The following is a 12,475-nucleotide window of genomic DNA, read 5'->3' as shown; positions in this document are numbered from 1 at the left end:
CAATATGCGTACCATTGCCGTAGGTGCTCAATAAATTCCTGCAACTGGCATCACCTTGACTCTAAGATGCCAGGAATGATAGGTTGTGTTATCAAGTTAATAACAGCTTTCAAAAGCACTCTATTGAATCAACTATTCCAGCAATGCTCAAACAAAAGCAACTCTCAGAGGCATTGAAAAGGAGATTTAAAATAATGACAAAAATGTCATAAAATAACAGATCATAAAAATCATCTCAAAACTATGGAATCAACAGGTATCATCAGCAGGTTCTGAGCTGAAGGAGGCCTAAAGCTGCAGAGAGACTAGAACTCTGCTCTAGATCCCTGCCCAGAGTGAAAAAAAGGGTTGTCTGGGACTGGCCACAGGGGGCTCTTTCTAGGAAATGGGTCCATGAAAAAGACAGAGAGCTCTCTTCTCCTTAAGCAGGGAAGGGGTTGCGGGTTGTCAGTGGCCTGCAAGGACAGAAGGCACCTACCTGCTGTTGAAGGGATTATCTCCCGGTATGATGTGGGTGCTGTCCTTGCCTGCCAGGAGCTTGATTCGGTCATAGAAGGACTTGACTGCAGGCCAGTCTGTCTGGCCCTGCTGAATAATATCCAAGGGGTCCCGAGAACCCCGACAGAGTAGGGTATTCTGACAGGCTGACTGCAGGCAGCAGTCAGGGTCCAGGCAATCCACCAGGCCATCTGGAAGGGCAGAAGCAGAGCCAGGTCAGCACGCTGCATGGCATCAAGCCACTTGGAGATGCTGAGATACTAACACGTTGGTTACCACCGAACTTTCCCATGGGCCTTGGACTGGCAGGTTTCACACAGCAAGCTTAGCGTAATTGCAACTCCCCTGTCTCCACATAGAAAATAAAGGATGGAAGGAAACAGTTGGAAATAGTCAGTGGCTTCTCTGACGTGCTCCTCTTTGTTTATTGCATTTTCCTAAAATTTCTTTTTTTTTTTTTATGACCATGAACAAACTATTATTAGAATGGTTGGGAATAAAACCGGAAACTTTGCTTTTAAATAATACTGAATAATTACCCAGAGACTGTTTCTATTGCCGGTGCTTACTGGGTGCACACTAACCATGACGTATGGAAGTCTGTAAATCTTTCTTCCTTGGGAAAAGCATCCCAATCCACCTCCCTCTAAGCCAGGGAGGAAACTGTTGACCAGCTGGAAAACCAGGCGCTTTGAGTGTCACCTCTTCAAGGACTGTGAAATGGCATTGTGTGGCAACCAGGAAAAAAATCATCGGTTTAGCCAGTCACTTCTGCTCTGCGCTTCTGAGCAGGATGATTGTCCTACCTGCCTACATTCCTGCCCCTCTCCCATTTCCTGGGCTGTTCCTGTTTACTAAACTGCCAGGCTATGTGCATCAGAGTGCAGTCCACAAAACAGCAAGCAGAGTCATGCTGATGGCTCACTGGGAGAAAAGACACAATGACTTGCTGTTTTAAGGCCCAGTTTAGGGGTGGCTTCGTCACCAAGGAAACCCTGCTGATGGTGCCTCTGAGGTTAGCATTATGTGCTGTGTGGCCCCATCCATTCACATGCCGAAATTCTCAACTCTAATGTGTCAGTGTTAGGAAAGGGGCTCAGGGAGGAATAAAGCCCCAAAAGCTCTCACAGAGGAGTTAGTGTCTTTGTAACAGAGACCCTAGTGAGTCCTCCAGCTCTCTTTCTGCCACACGAGGACACAGAAAACAGGAGTCGGGCCCTCTCCAGACACTCAGTCCCCCAGGCCCTTGACCTTCAACTTCTCAGTCTCAACTGATGTCTGCTATGCAAGTCACCCAGCCTATGATGTTTTGTTACAGTAGCACACACTGATTGACCCTGCATGGCACTCCTGTTCCCTGCATCGCAAATCCTCAAAGAATGGTTCTGCATCAGAAGCTGGCAGAGAGAATCAGGGGCCGGCCTCAGGCCCCTGCAGAGACAGCGACCGGAAGCAGGTTCCGGAATCTGCACTTGCGTTCTGATTCTCAGGTGAGTCTACCGCAAAATAAATTTTAGAAACCACTGTTGTTGACACAAACTTCCTTGTACTGGAATTATGTTTTTATGCTTGCTTCACTATCTGGATCCCGAGCTCAGTGAAAAGAACAGGGGCTTACTCATTTCTATATTCATACTTCGCTTAGTGCCGAGCACAGAACGAGGCACTCAAAAAATGTTTGTTGAATGAATAAACGACTGGTTTCCATTCCTCACATGTCTGAGAGGACTGAGAATTAGAATGTTCAGGGCAATGTTTGCTTTTTGAAATTCCCTATCAGAAGGGGTTTGCTGGCGAATCTTCATTCATTCTGCTGAGAACTGATTGAACACGTGGTGGAGCTTGAGAAAAACTTGGCTGGTCCCTCCTGGATGATTTGATAGCAAGGCATTTGGGGGGCCCATAATTACCATCCCAGAAGCATGCTCTCCAACCCTGGCCTGTGCCATGACAAACACTTGTCCCAGATTACTGAATCAGAGGCCTGGCTGTGGGCTTTAAATTTACGACAATGTAATTTTTTGGCATCCCCCTTTCTCGTTTGGTTCCACTAATGAAATTGAAATATGTAATTTCACCAAAGTTCCACTGTAATTTAGCAATTAATGTACAATTATTTTAATGCATTACTTTCTTTTTAGCAAATAAACAAATTAGGAGGTTGCGTGTTTTGCTTGGCTTTAAATTACTAAAACTAGCCTCTCATTTTCCACATGGGCAAATGTTGTTTGCGTGCCTCATAACACATTTAGATTTACAGAATTTCCTAGAAATGCAGACACAGGAGGGTGGCAGGCAAGAGCATTTTAAATTTAGAGACTTTGGAAACCAAGGCTGTGAACGGCTCAGCCCAGCGTGCTGGCTGAATGGGAAGACTCTCTAGAGCCCAGGAAAGCTGAAGACCCAGAAACAGTGCTAGAGAATGAACAGTCTCGCCTTAGCAGGATGATCCAAGACCATCATACGAGATCCACGTTCTGATTGTTCAATCTGGATTCGAGGGCCATTGGCAGAACAAGAAAGAAAAGGGGGAAAAATAATTGCATGGAATTCTGCCGTGAATAACATGTCCGTGGACCACCCGCACTAGACAGGAGGAATCTATGCAGAACGCCCGCTTCAGGTTTTAAAAATAACCCGCTGAGACCCACACTTCTATTCAGCAGCCTAGAAGCTTCTCAGGTGAGAAGAAACCTACTGTTGTTAGCACTATAGATTTCTTTTAAGGTCGCTGGCCTCTTCCCATTAGGAACCACATCCATCTCTGGTGGCCTGGCTCTCTTGCAGCTGGGAACAGTTTCCTCCTCCTCCAGCCCATTTGCCAACACTATATTTTACCAGCTTGAGGATGCTTTGGACTCAAATAAAACCTCGAGACAGTTTTCCTATTAAGCACTGAGCATTCTGCTCCCCCCCGCACTCTTTCTGGCCTAGTGACTATTTCCAATTTCCACACTGTTCTGTTGATACTGGGCTTTTTTATCTAAGGGCCAGTCAGACAGGAGATGACCTAAACACATCAGTCATAGCAGAAGAAAAATACTAAAATAGAAAACAGTTACAAATGATCTCCACCCACATATTTACATACCCCTGATGCATTGGGGTGCAGGGTTATTAGGCTATGTCTGTAATGACCTCCTCATGCAGTGTGATCACTGGCTGACGCCCCCAATACTTTCAGATGACACTGTGAACTTTAAATTGGCCCTCCAGTCTCCCAGTGGCCTGTCAGTCATGAGAATCGCATCTTTATGCCAGCAAGCCCGTTGGATGGAGTCTGACATTGCAATCTTCAGTAAATCACCCTGTCACTGACAATCTTGCAGTTATCTTGCAAACAATCAAGCAGGCAATCAAACTGTTCTGAATTGCCAGTTCAGGACCCGAGAGGCCACAACATCTCCATTCAACAGGGCAGAAAGACGGCAGGCTCTCTGATGACACCGGCCCATTTCTTTATTTATTCATCTACCTACTTATTTGTTTGGTTACCTTTTTTTCTGGAGAGGGTAGCGAGGGTGGTGGGAGAGGTTTGCTGTGACCCCTACAGGGGCACGATTCTGACTCAGCAACTGAGGATTCACAGGCAGCCCATGGTTTTGACATGGCTGTTCATCTGCCCTCATTTACTTCACCTCACTCTATGAAACATGGCCTCAGAGAAGCATCTAGGTGTTTTCTGTCAGAACTGATGCAAAATCACAGCTTTGGCTGTTTTCTATACACATAGATCATATGATTGTACTGGCAATTTCAGAGAGATGTGGCCATAAAGAAAACATCTGGGAACAACATTGAGCCTATTTATTAACTGGTATTCTTTGGTAATTTCTTACATATATATATATATATATATAACATTCTGGTCACATTGAGGCTTTTTGAAAAATCACTTTATTGCTGTTGTTGTTTTGAGACAGGGTCAGTCTCATGCAGCTCAAGCCAGTCTTGAACTCACTCTGTAGTTGATGATGACCTTGAATTCTTGATCCTCTTCCCTCCACTTCTCAAGTGCTGGGAATACAGAGGTACCACCATACTGAGCTTTAAAGAATTTTTTTTCCTGGGTGTGGCAGTGCATGCCTTTAATCCCAGTACTAGGAGGCAGAGTCAGGCAGATCAAGGTCAGCCTGGTCTACAATAGTAAATTCCAGGCCAGCTGGGGCTATAGGGAGACCCTGTCTGAAAAAATTATCTCTTTTGATAGGGAGAATCAGAGAGAATCTTCCATGACACTTCTAGTAACATGAAGTGCGATTTTTGGATTAGAAGCCTCAAGGCAAAAATCAAAACACCCCACACAGAGTCAGGGGTAAGAACTTAACCTCTGGAATCAGATGGGTTGGGATTGAAGTTCATCTTCCCAAGATTCCAGCTGTGTGATCTTGGGAAGATAACTTTGCTGAGCCTCAGTTTTCTTACCTTTTTAAAACTGAGTTATCCTGGGTGTGGTGGCTCATGCCTTTAATCCCAGCACTTGGGAGGCAGAGGCAGGCAGATCTCTGTGAATTTGAGGCCAGCCTGGTCTACGCAGTGAGTTCCAGGTCAGCCGGGGCTACATAGTGAGACCGTGTCTCAAACAACAACAGCAACAACAGCAAGAACCATCATAGCGCGTTTGCTCTAGGGGTATGTGATAGGGAATGAATGAACTGATATACGTGCATGCGTATATCCTTTCGTCATATAGCATCTATTCAATAAACTGTAGGCATTGTTATAAACAGGGACTCCCTAAAGTTTTTAAGCTCATTCTATTCATGAAAACTGGAGAGGAAAATAAATAAAATTAATACCCTTTATACTCAGTCATTCACTAGTATGGGCTTTGGGCTGGGTAAATCTTGGTAAGCATGCTATGTGCTAAACAGCGGCAGGATGCAAATAGATGCTAGAGAAAGTAGGATTTTCACAGTTTTGCAATTCTAATCCTTTCAAGACAGAGTAATTTCAGACTGGGTAGTTGAGTTTAAATCTCAGATTGGCTTCTGTCCAGCTGCCGTGTGTGTTTAACTGCTCTGGGCCTCATCTCCCTTGTGTATGAAGTGACGATAATGTGATGATGTGAGAGAGTGCTGTTTGGAGAACTAAGGCAATTAACTCGCCACCCTCTGGATCTGGCTTCTGTATTTGTGCCTTCGACTAAACTCACAAAGAAGATGAAGCCAAACTTACGATGTTACATATCATTGAACAGGTATAGGTGATTTTCGACCTCACCCTTCCCTAAGCAATATGGCATCACTATTTACACAGTATTTACAATGTATTCAGCAGTAGAAATCATCTAGAGGTGGTTCTGGCAGGTGTGTCCAATTGCTCCCCTCTGGATTGTATGTAGCCAAGGATAGCTACAAATGCGGCCCAACACAAAACTGTGAGTTTACTTAAAACATAATGAGCCTTTTTGGTGATCTTTTTTTGTAACTTGATTGCATAGTTCTCAAGTATGAACTTTGTAGATGACAGTATCAGAAGAGGTTGAACACTCCTGGATGTACTGAGGAGGATGTATAGAGGTTACACGTGAACACTACACCTTTTCAGCAAGGGACTTGAGCCTTTGGCACCCATGGGGTTCCGAAATGAATCCCCTGTGGATACTGAGGAATGACTTGCATCACTTAGAGGACTGCCTGGTACTGTAAGTGCTCAGCAGACTGTTTTGTGACCATCCGTGCCAGCCTACAGAGGAAGAAACTGAGGCTTGGAAGGCTGAGTCAGCCTTACACGTGGCCAAGAAGCAGGAAAAGGCAGCTAATGAGAGCTTCGCGATGCCTTCTTTATTTCTGGAAGGAGATGCTTCCATTCTAAACAGAGTCAGAAGCAAGGCACTAGGACAATCCACCCAGGAAAGTATGGGTGTCTGTGAGCATTAATCACTTTTGAAGGCATGTCTACTGCTCCAGATGGGAAGAACTGGGCTGTCTGACATGAGCATCGAAAAAGGAACCAACATAAGAGACAAAAGGCCAGGCTGCTGAGGGAGGACCCCACTATTCACCTGTGATATTCAGACCATCAGATGAGGTGCTGTCTACAGCTTTGTGTCAGCCATGACTAGTTCCTCTCTACTTTGCTTTGCTAGGTTTTAAAAGGAGCATTTATGTGGCTGAAAGATTTAAGCTTAACGAATGCTTATTAGCATGGTTAGTGCTCTGGGTGGTGGTGGGAGGCCCTGTGCATATAGGGAAGCTGTAAAGTCACCATAGTCAACATTTGGATATTTCAGAGTTGGTGAAATGTGTGTCTGCCTGGAAGAGGCTGCCTGAGTCTTTGAGTCATGCCTTTTAGAGTGAGGGGCTCTGGATGTGAAGATACTTATTTTGCTTATTTTCCTTTTTGATCTTTGTAAATTGGGAGCTTTAGGAGAACCTGGTTAAAAGCATTCTGTTCGATTTTTGGTACCTTTTGTCCCCCATGGTTTGGTATGCATGTGGTATCCCACCTTCAAGAAACGTATGTCTTTCGTAGATATCAAAGGTGTTCGAGAAACACCTACATTTACTTTTCTCAGTTCTGTTTTATGACAAATCGACTTCAATGATTCATTACAGGTGCCATGGATACTCTGTGAACATCTTGCATGTAGCCCTGGTTGGTGCCTGGTTAAAAGCTCAGATTTTCACAGTGAGCCCCACTTTTTCCAGACCACTGTTTAAAGGGAAGCACCACCACCCACCAGTCTACATGCCCTATTCATTGGACCATGAGGCTATGTAGGGATTGGTTAAACACATGGACTTGGAAGAGTACATATGGATTCATTTATGGGGTGCTCCAGAATAGGCAAAATGATAGGTTAGAAATTATAATCCTAGGTACAGGGGAATATTGACTGGGAAAGGGCCCAGGGAACTTTCTGGGTGTTAGACACGTTTTTGCTCCTCGGCCAGCTAGATACACAGGTGATCTCACAAAGTGGTGGTAACTATGATAGTTCTTCACAGGAGTATTAGGTGATCAACCTTAGATGGTCCACTCAAGAGACTTGGAAGACAGAGAGCTTCTGAACCATTGCTGCTTTCTTTCTTTATTTTTATTTTTGGTATTCTGGGCATCATGGTTTGATTACTCACACAGAGATCAGTACTTGCAATGTTTCATTTCCCCTAAGAAAAATACGGGCAGTGTAGGTGGTGAACTCGGGAAATCCCAGGACTGCTCTTTGATATAAGCTAATGATGGGGAGGTGGACAGCTAATGAAGTGATAGGGGAGAAGGCACCCAGCCACGACAATAAGGAGTTTGGTGCTCTTTGCTTTCTGTTATAGAAATGAAGAAGGAAGAGGTAGAGCACCTGGTAGGTACCAGTTCTGACAAAGGCCAAAATCTCCTGTGGAGTAAAAAGGGAGCTAGCAGTCATGGGATGGCCTTTGCACTGGGAGTTACTTGTTTAGGCTGGGCTTTTTCAGAGTGAGCTCAAGGTACGTGGGACCTCTGACAAATACATTTTGACTGGTCCTGAGTCATCTCACAGCAGGAGTCAGCACCATTCTGGCAACCTAACTTCTCATGTAAGATTGCAAAGGCAATAATGCTTCTGTCAACAGAAGCCATCTGCAGCCCTCTGGGGCTGGGGTTGGCCACTTGGTCCTAGGATATACCATAGCTGTACAGGCATGGAGAAACTTTTGCTGAAAAGCATCACCTCTTCGCTTGAGTCCACAAGGTAACCAAAATTGGGACAAAAGCTTCCTTTGGGCATTTTATCGTCAGTTTTGGGATTCCAAGTCCCCCCACCCACAACATTCTTAAAACCCGCAGCCACATTGCTTTCCAAGAACAATAGGACAGATTGATGAACATCTTTACTGTAAGGGACAGAAACTATGTCCACATATTGATGAGTCCATGGACCACCTTTCAATGAGGACAGTTATCTATAATGGTAAGTTTGTTCCCTGGTACAGAAGTGACCATCTTATGGGAGTAAGACTGCTCCCACTGAGTGATGACAATGACAGCAATTTCCTTTAACCACCTTTCAGAGCCAGACCAGGAAAGACAATCCACTAGACCACATTTCCACCAAGTTTGCCTGATTATGCATGCCTCTTACCCCCACCTCAATTCTTGTTCTATCGAAACCCAAAACTCACGTCAGACGTGGGGTCATGGAGCTCCTTAATCTGTGTTTCTCAATGTGCCACATAAAGTCTCTTTTTTCTGTCATTCTCCATGAATTATCTCCTTACTTGGCCTACTGAGATGTGGAGCCTGGCCTAGCTTCTTAGAACTCCTGGACCTGTGGTTCAAACTCTGCTAACAGTTGCAAATCTCAAAATAACTCTGGGCATCTGGTTGACTCTGCACATATAGGGAGACATTTTAAAGGTACCCTGATGGGGAAGACAGGGAGCTCAGATAGGATGGTCCCCCATTTAGAATGTTGACCCTATCCTGTTTTTCAGAAACTCTCAAGGAAGTCCCTCTAAAGCTCAGGGCCCACAAAGACATAGTGAGTGCTTGGCTTTTGGCCAACTTGTTTAGGTGGTATTGGCTCTTGGCTCAGTTAGAAAAATAGCAAATGTGGGGGCTCTGGAGAGATGGCTCAGTGGTTAAGAACACTGACTGTTCTTGCAGAAGACCCAGGTTCGAATCCCAGCACCCACATGGCAGCTAACAACTGTCTGTAACTCCAGTTCCAGGGGATCTGACAGCCTCTTCTGTCCTCCGCGGCCATTGCATGACATGGGTGCACTTATCTACATGCAGGCAATACAATCATACACATAAAATAAAAATAATAAATAAAATGTTTAAAAAAAGAAAAATAGCAAATGAATATGGATTTTAGGATCAGAATGTTTTAGTTCTAAAAGCTGTTCTCTGTGTCATTGACTATGTAATCTTGGGCAAGTGAACTTAGTTTTCCAATCTATAGAATGGACTTATCAGCACCTGCAACCCTGAACGCCACAAAGAGGCTATGGGATGCTGTGTATGAAATCAGATGGCGCCTGCCAAGCCCGAAGAGATGCAAAGCTCCATGAGTGACGCTTCTTAATAATATTTCCTGCTCTCCACCAGAGAAGGGCACTGTTCCATTTGCATTTTACTCTACGCCTGCTGACGAGTTGGAAGTGAGGGATAATTGAAAGTACTCTGGCTTGACGTAACTAAGAAGTGAAAGGCGCAGGCAAGGCTGACTTGATTTAACCTGGCAATATGAGATTAGTTCCTCATTGCCTCTGTTAGGTCTCCCACATTGCCAACCTTTGAAAGCAATAGATTGGCTGACAGGGTGCTCATTTGGAAGGTTTCACCTGCCATTAATACCCTGGCTGTCTGATGGACCGTTGTTCCTCAGGTGGCCTGCTCTCCCTCCATGGAGCATGGCCATTCTTAAACATTGCAAGAAGGAGAACTGTATTTGAACTCCTGGAAGACCTGTTGGATGTTTTCCTCTTGCTTTATACCAATTCTTTGTGTCAGTCTCTGAGTTCCAGGGCCGGAGATCCTTTCCCCAAAGCACTTTCAGCTTTTCTTATGACTTAGTAATGGAGGGTCAGTTAGGCTTGACCAGAGATCTGGCAGAGTGGAGGCCTCACTGCAAGCTGCTTTTCTGGCTCTCCTGTTCTTCAGGAGGGATATGCTAATGAGAGAGCAACATCAGTTTAGGAGTCACATGGCTCTGTCACCCAAGGTAGTATACAGTCTAGGTAGGACTTCACTTCAATACCTCTGGCTGGGCCTTGAAGCTACTGGGGGATGTTTCTAGCACATCTTGCAGTGTTCGTCCAGTTTATTTATTTTGGTGATGGTTCTTCACCAAACACTAAATAAATGGGCCTCCAAGAAACATGAATACCAGCAACAAAAACCATTTATACCAATGTACCTCAAATTCCAGTCAGCATCAGATTTAGTCTGGGCTCTAAAGATTTTAGTCCAATGGACTTAGGGTAGAGCAGGATGGCCTGTAGTACTTATAAGCTCTCTGGTGATGGGGACACTTGTATTAAGCACTGGATTTCTAGTAGTCAGACTCTAATCTGGCCTTGCTCAGAGTATGCTCCCTGTCATCTGCCCTGGAGAAGTGATGTTTGGATCCTTACTGTTACTCTAGACCTATGGAATATTGAGACAGAGACTGGGAATCTACATTATAAGGAAGATTCCTAGGTGAGTCTTTTGCTCATTAAAATTCAAAAATCCCTACCTTGAATTAATGCAAAGGGCTCTTAAATATTTACAGCAGTACACATATAGCCTTAGGGACTACAGCAGTTTGTCTAAACTAAGTTTCCTCTTGGATGTTATTAGAGATCCCTTGAAGCACAGAAATGGAGGTGGAAGGGAAGGATCTATGTTCAAACACAATTGAGGAGACATTGGTTAAACAATGGGAAACTAGTTTCTTACCGGCAGAACTTCTCAGAACATTTGATATGTAAATATGTACAATAACACTTAAATAGTGCAATGGAGTGTATAGTCCTTCCTGACTGAGGATTTCTTTGGTTCAGACCTTGTCTTTGAATTGTATCCAGTAGTATACACCTCGGGAAACTTCATGATGGCATCTGAAAGCATTCTGCTAGGAAGAGAGGCCCTACCTTGGCAGTACCATCTTCGATGGTCACAGGTGGAAGCCCTGTTCTTGCTTGACTTTTCAGAGGGTGTAGACTGTCAATGACCAGGCCTAAAGCAAGCATGGCAATGGACCCTGTCCCCAGCCCCTTCTTGTCTCCTCTTTGCTTCCTGGCCACCCAGAGGTGGATATAAGTATAGAGACAACTTCTCGGAGTCAGCAGGTTGAGGAAGCATCACAAATCTTCTGACAGCGGGACATGACATTCTTATCTGCCAAGTTCATGTAAGGTGCTCCAAAAACATTTGGAAAAAAAAATCTTATAATGCTTTAAGTAAGTTTATGGTTTTGTGTTGGGATGCATTTATAGCTATCCTTGGCTATATACAGCGCATGGATGTGGTTGACACACCTGCATTAAAGGAAAGCAGGCTTTATGAGAGCTAATAGTTGGCACTTATGAAGAGTTTCCTAGGTGCCAGACACTGTGCAAAGTACAGATTTCAGGTGTCAGTGCTGTCATTTGCAGATGTAGAACATGAGATCTGGAAAGGGATTAAATGACTTGCCTAAGGCCACACTACTTCTGAGTGCTGGGTTTGAAAGGAGTTTGCTGTGCTCTGAAGCCAAGTCCTGCAATTGGCTGCTATGTAAGGCTGTGTTTCTTGTTAAACACCTTGTGCCTCCCTTCTCTCAGGAACCATTGTACAAATGAGACATGCTGTGTGACTGCCTCTATCCCTTGTACCTAAGGCAGAAGTAAATCAATGGAAGACCAGGGACTTGAAAACATATTGCAGGGTGACTTCCTTTTTGGAATACTAGAATACAGAATATTTTAGCTAACCTTCCACTGTAGCTCTTAACTTACAACCAACTTATATTTGACTTGGTGGATGACCACAGGCTTGGCCCTGCACCAACCATTCAAGCCCCTCTCTGTGCTTTCCCATTCTGCACTGTGCATCCTTTTTCTGGCCACATCATACAGATAAGTTCTCAGGTCTCCAGTTTGCAGATGGAAGAATTAATGCTCAGAGGGCAATTGGGTCTTGCCCAAGTGCACAAAACTCACAAGCAATGGTCCAGTGATTCCTGCTTTGGCCATCTCCTTCCACAGCCCTTGACTTCTAATCTTGAGTCTCACAGGGCCACCAATGAATGCCATAGCGTTTAGAGGAGTAAATGCTGAGGCTTCCGAAAACATTTTCAGTTTTTAGTTTTCCTGCCTTTTCTCTTTCATTTCCTCTGTCTCTTCTTTCCTGCCTTGGCTTAGTTGACTCTCTTTAACTCGGAGGCAGCCTCTGGGAATGATCTCATTGGATCACTGGTTCAGCACCAAGGACAGCCCCCCCCCCCCCCCCCCCCCCCACCCCCACCCCTTCTCCGCCCCCCCCTCTTTTTTTACTAGCGGTGTTTCTACCCCTCGCCTCTGGT

General features: G+C 44.7%; 1 protein-coding gene across 4 annotated transcripts in view; it reads right to left on the bottom strand.

The window, feature by feature from the left end:
* The window catches only part of Tenm2 (teneurin transmembrane protein 2), a 307,755-nt gene that overhangs the window by 64,885 nt on the left and 230,395 nt on the right, over positions 1-12,475 (bottom strand). For all 4 annotated transcript variants that reach the window (XM_029562084.1, XM_029562085.1, XM_029562086.1 and 1 more), the window contains one exon: positions 479-689. In XM_029562084.1, coding sequence (XP_029417944.1) covers positions 479-689 — 211 coding nt within the window. The remainder of the gene's footprint in view (positions 1-478; positions 690-12,475) is intronic.

This window comes from Nannospalax galili, unplaced genomic scaffold, assembly GCF_000622305.1.
Source record: "Nannospalax galili isolate Female #2095 unplaced genomic scaffold, S.galili_v1.0 scaffold1154, whole genome shotgun sequence".
In the NCBI taxonomy this organism is placed as follows: Eukaryota; Metazoa; Chordata; class Mammalia; order Rodentia; family Spalacidae; genus Nannospalax; species Nannospalax galili.
Note: the sequence above shows the minus strand (reverse complement) of the source record. Positions and strands in the feature narration are given on the sequence as shown.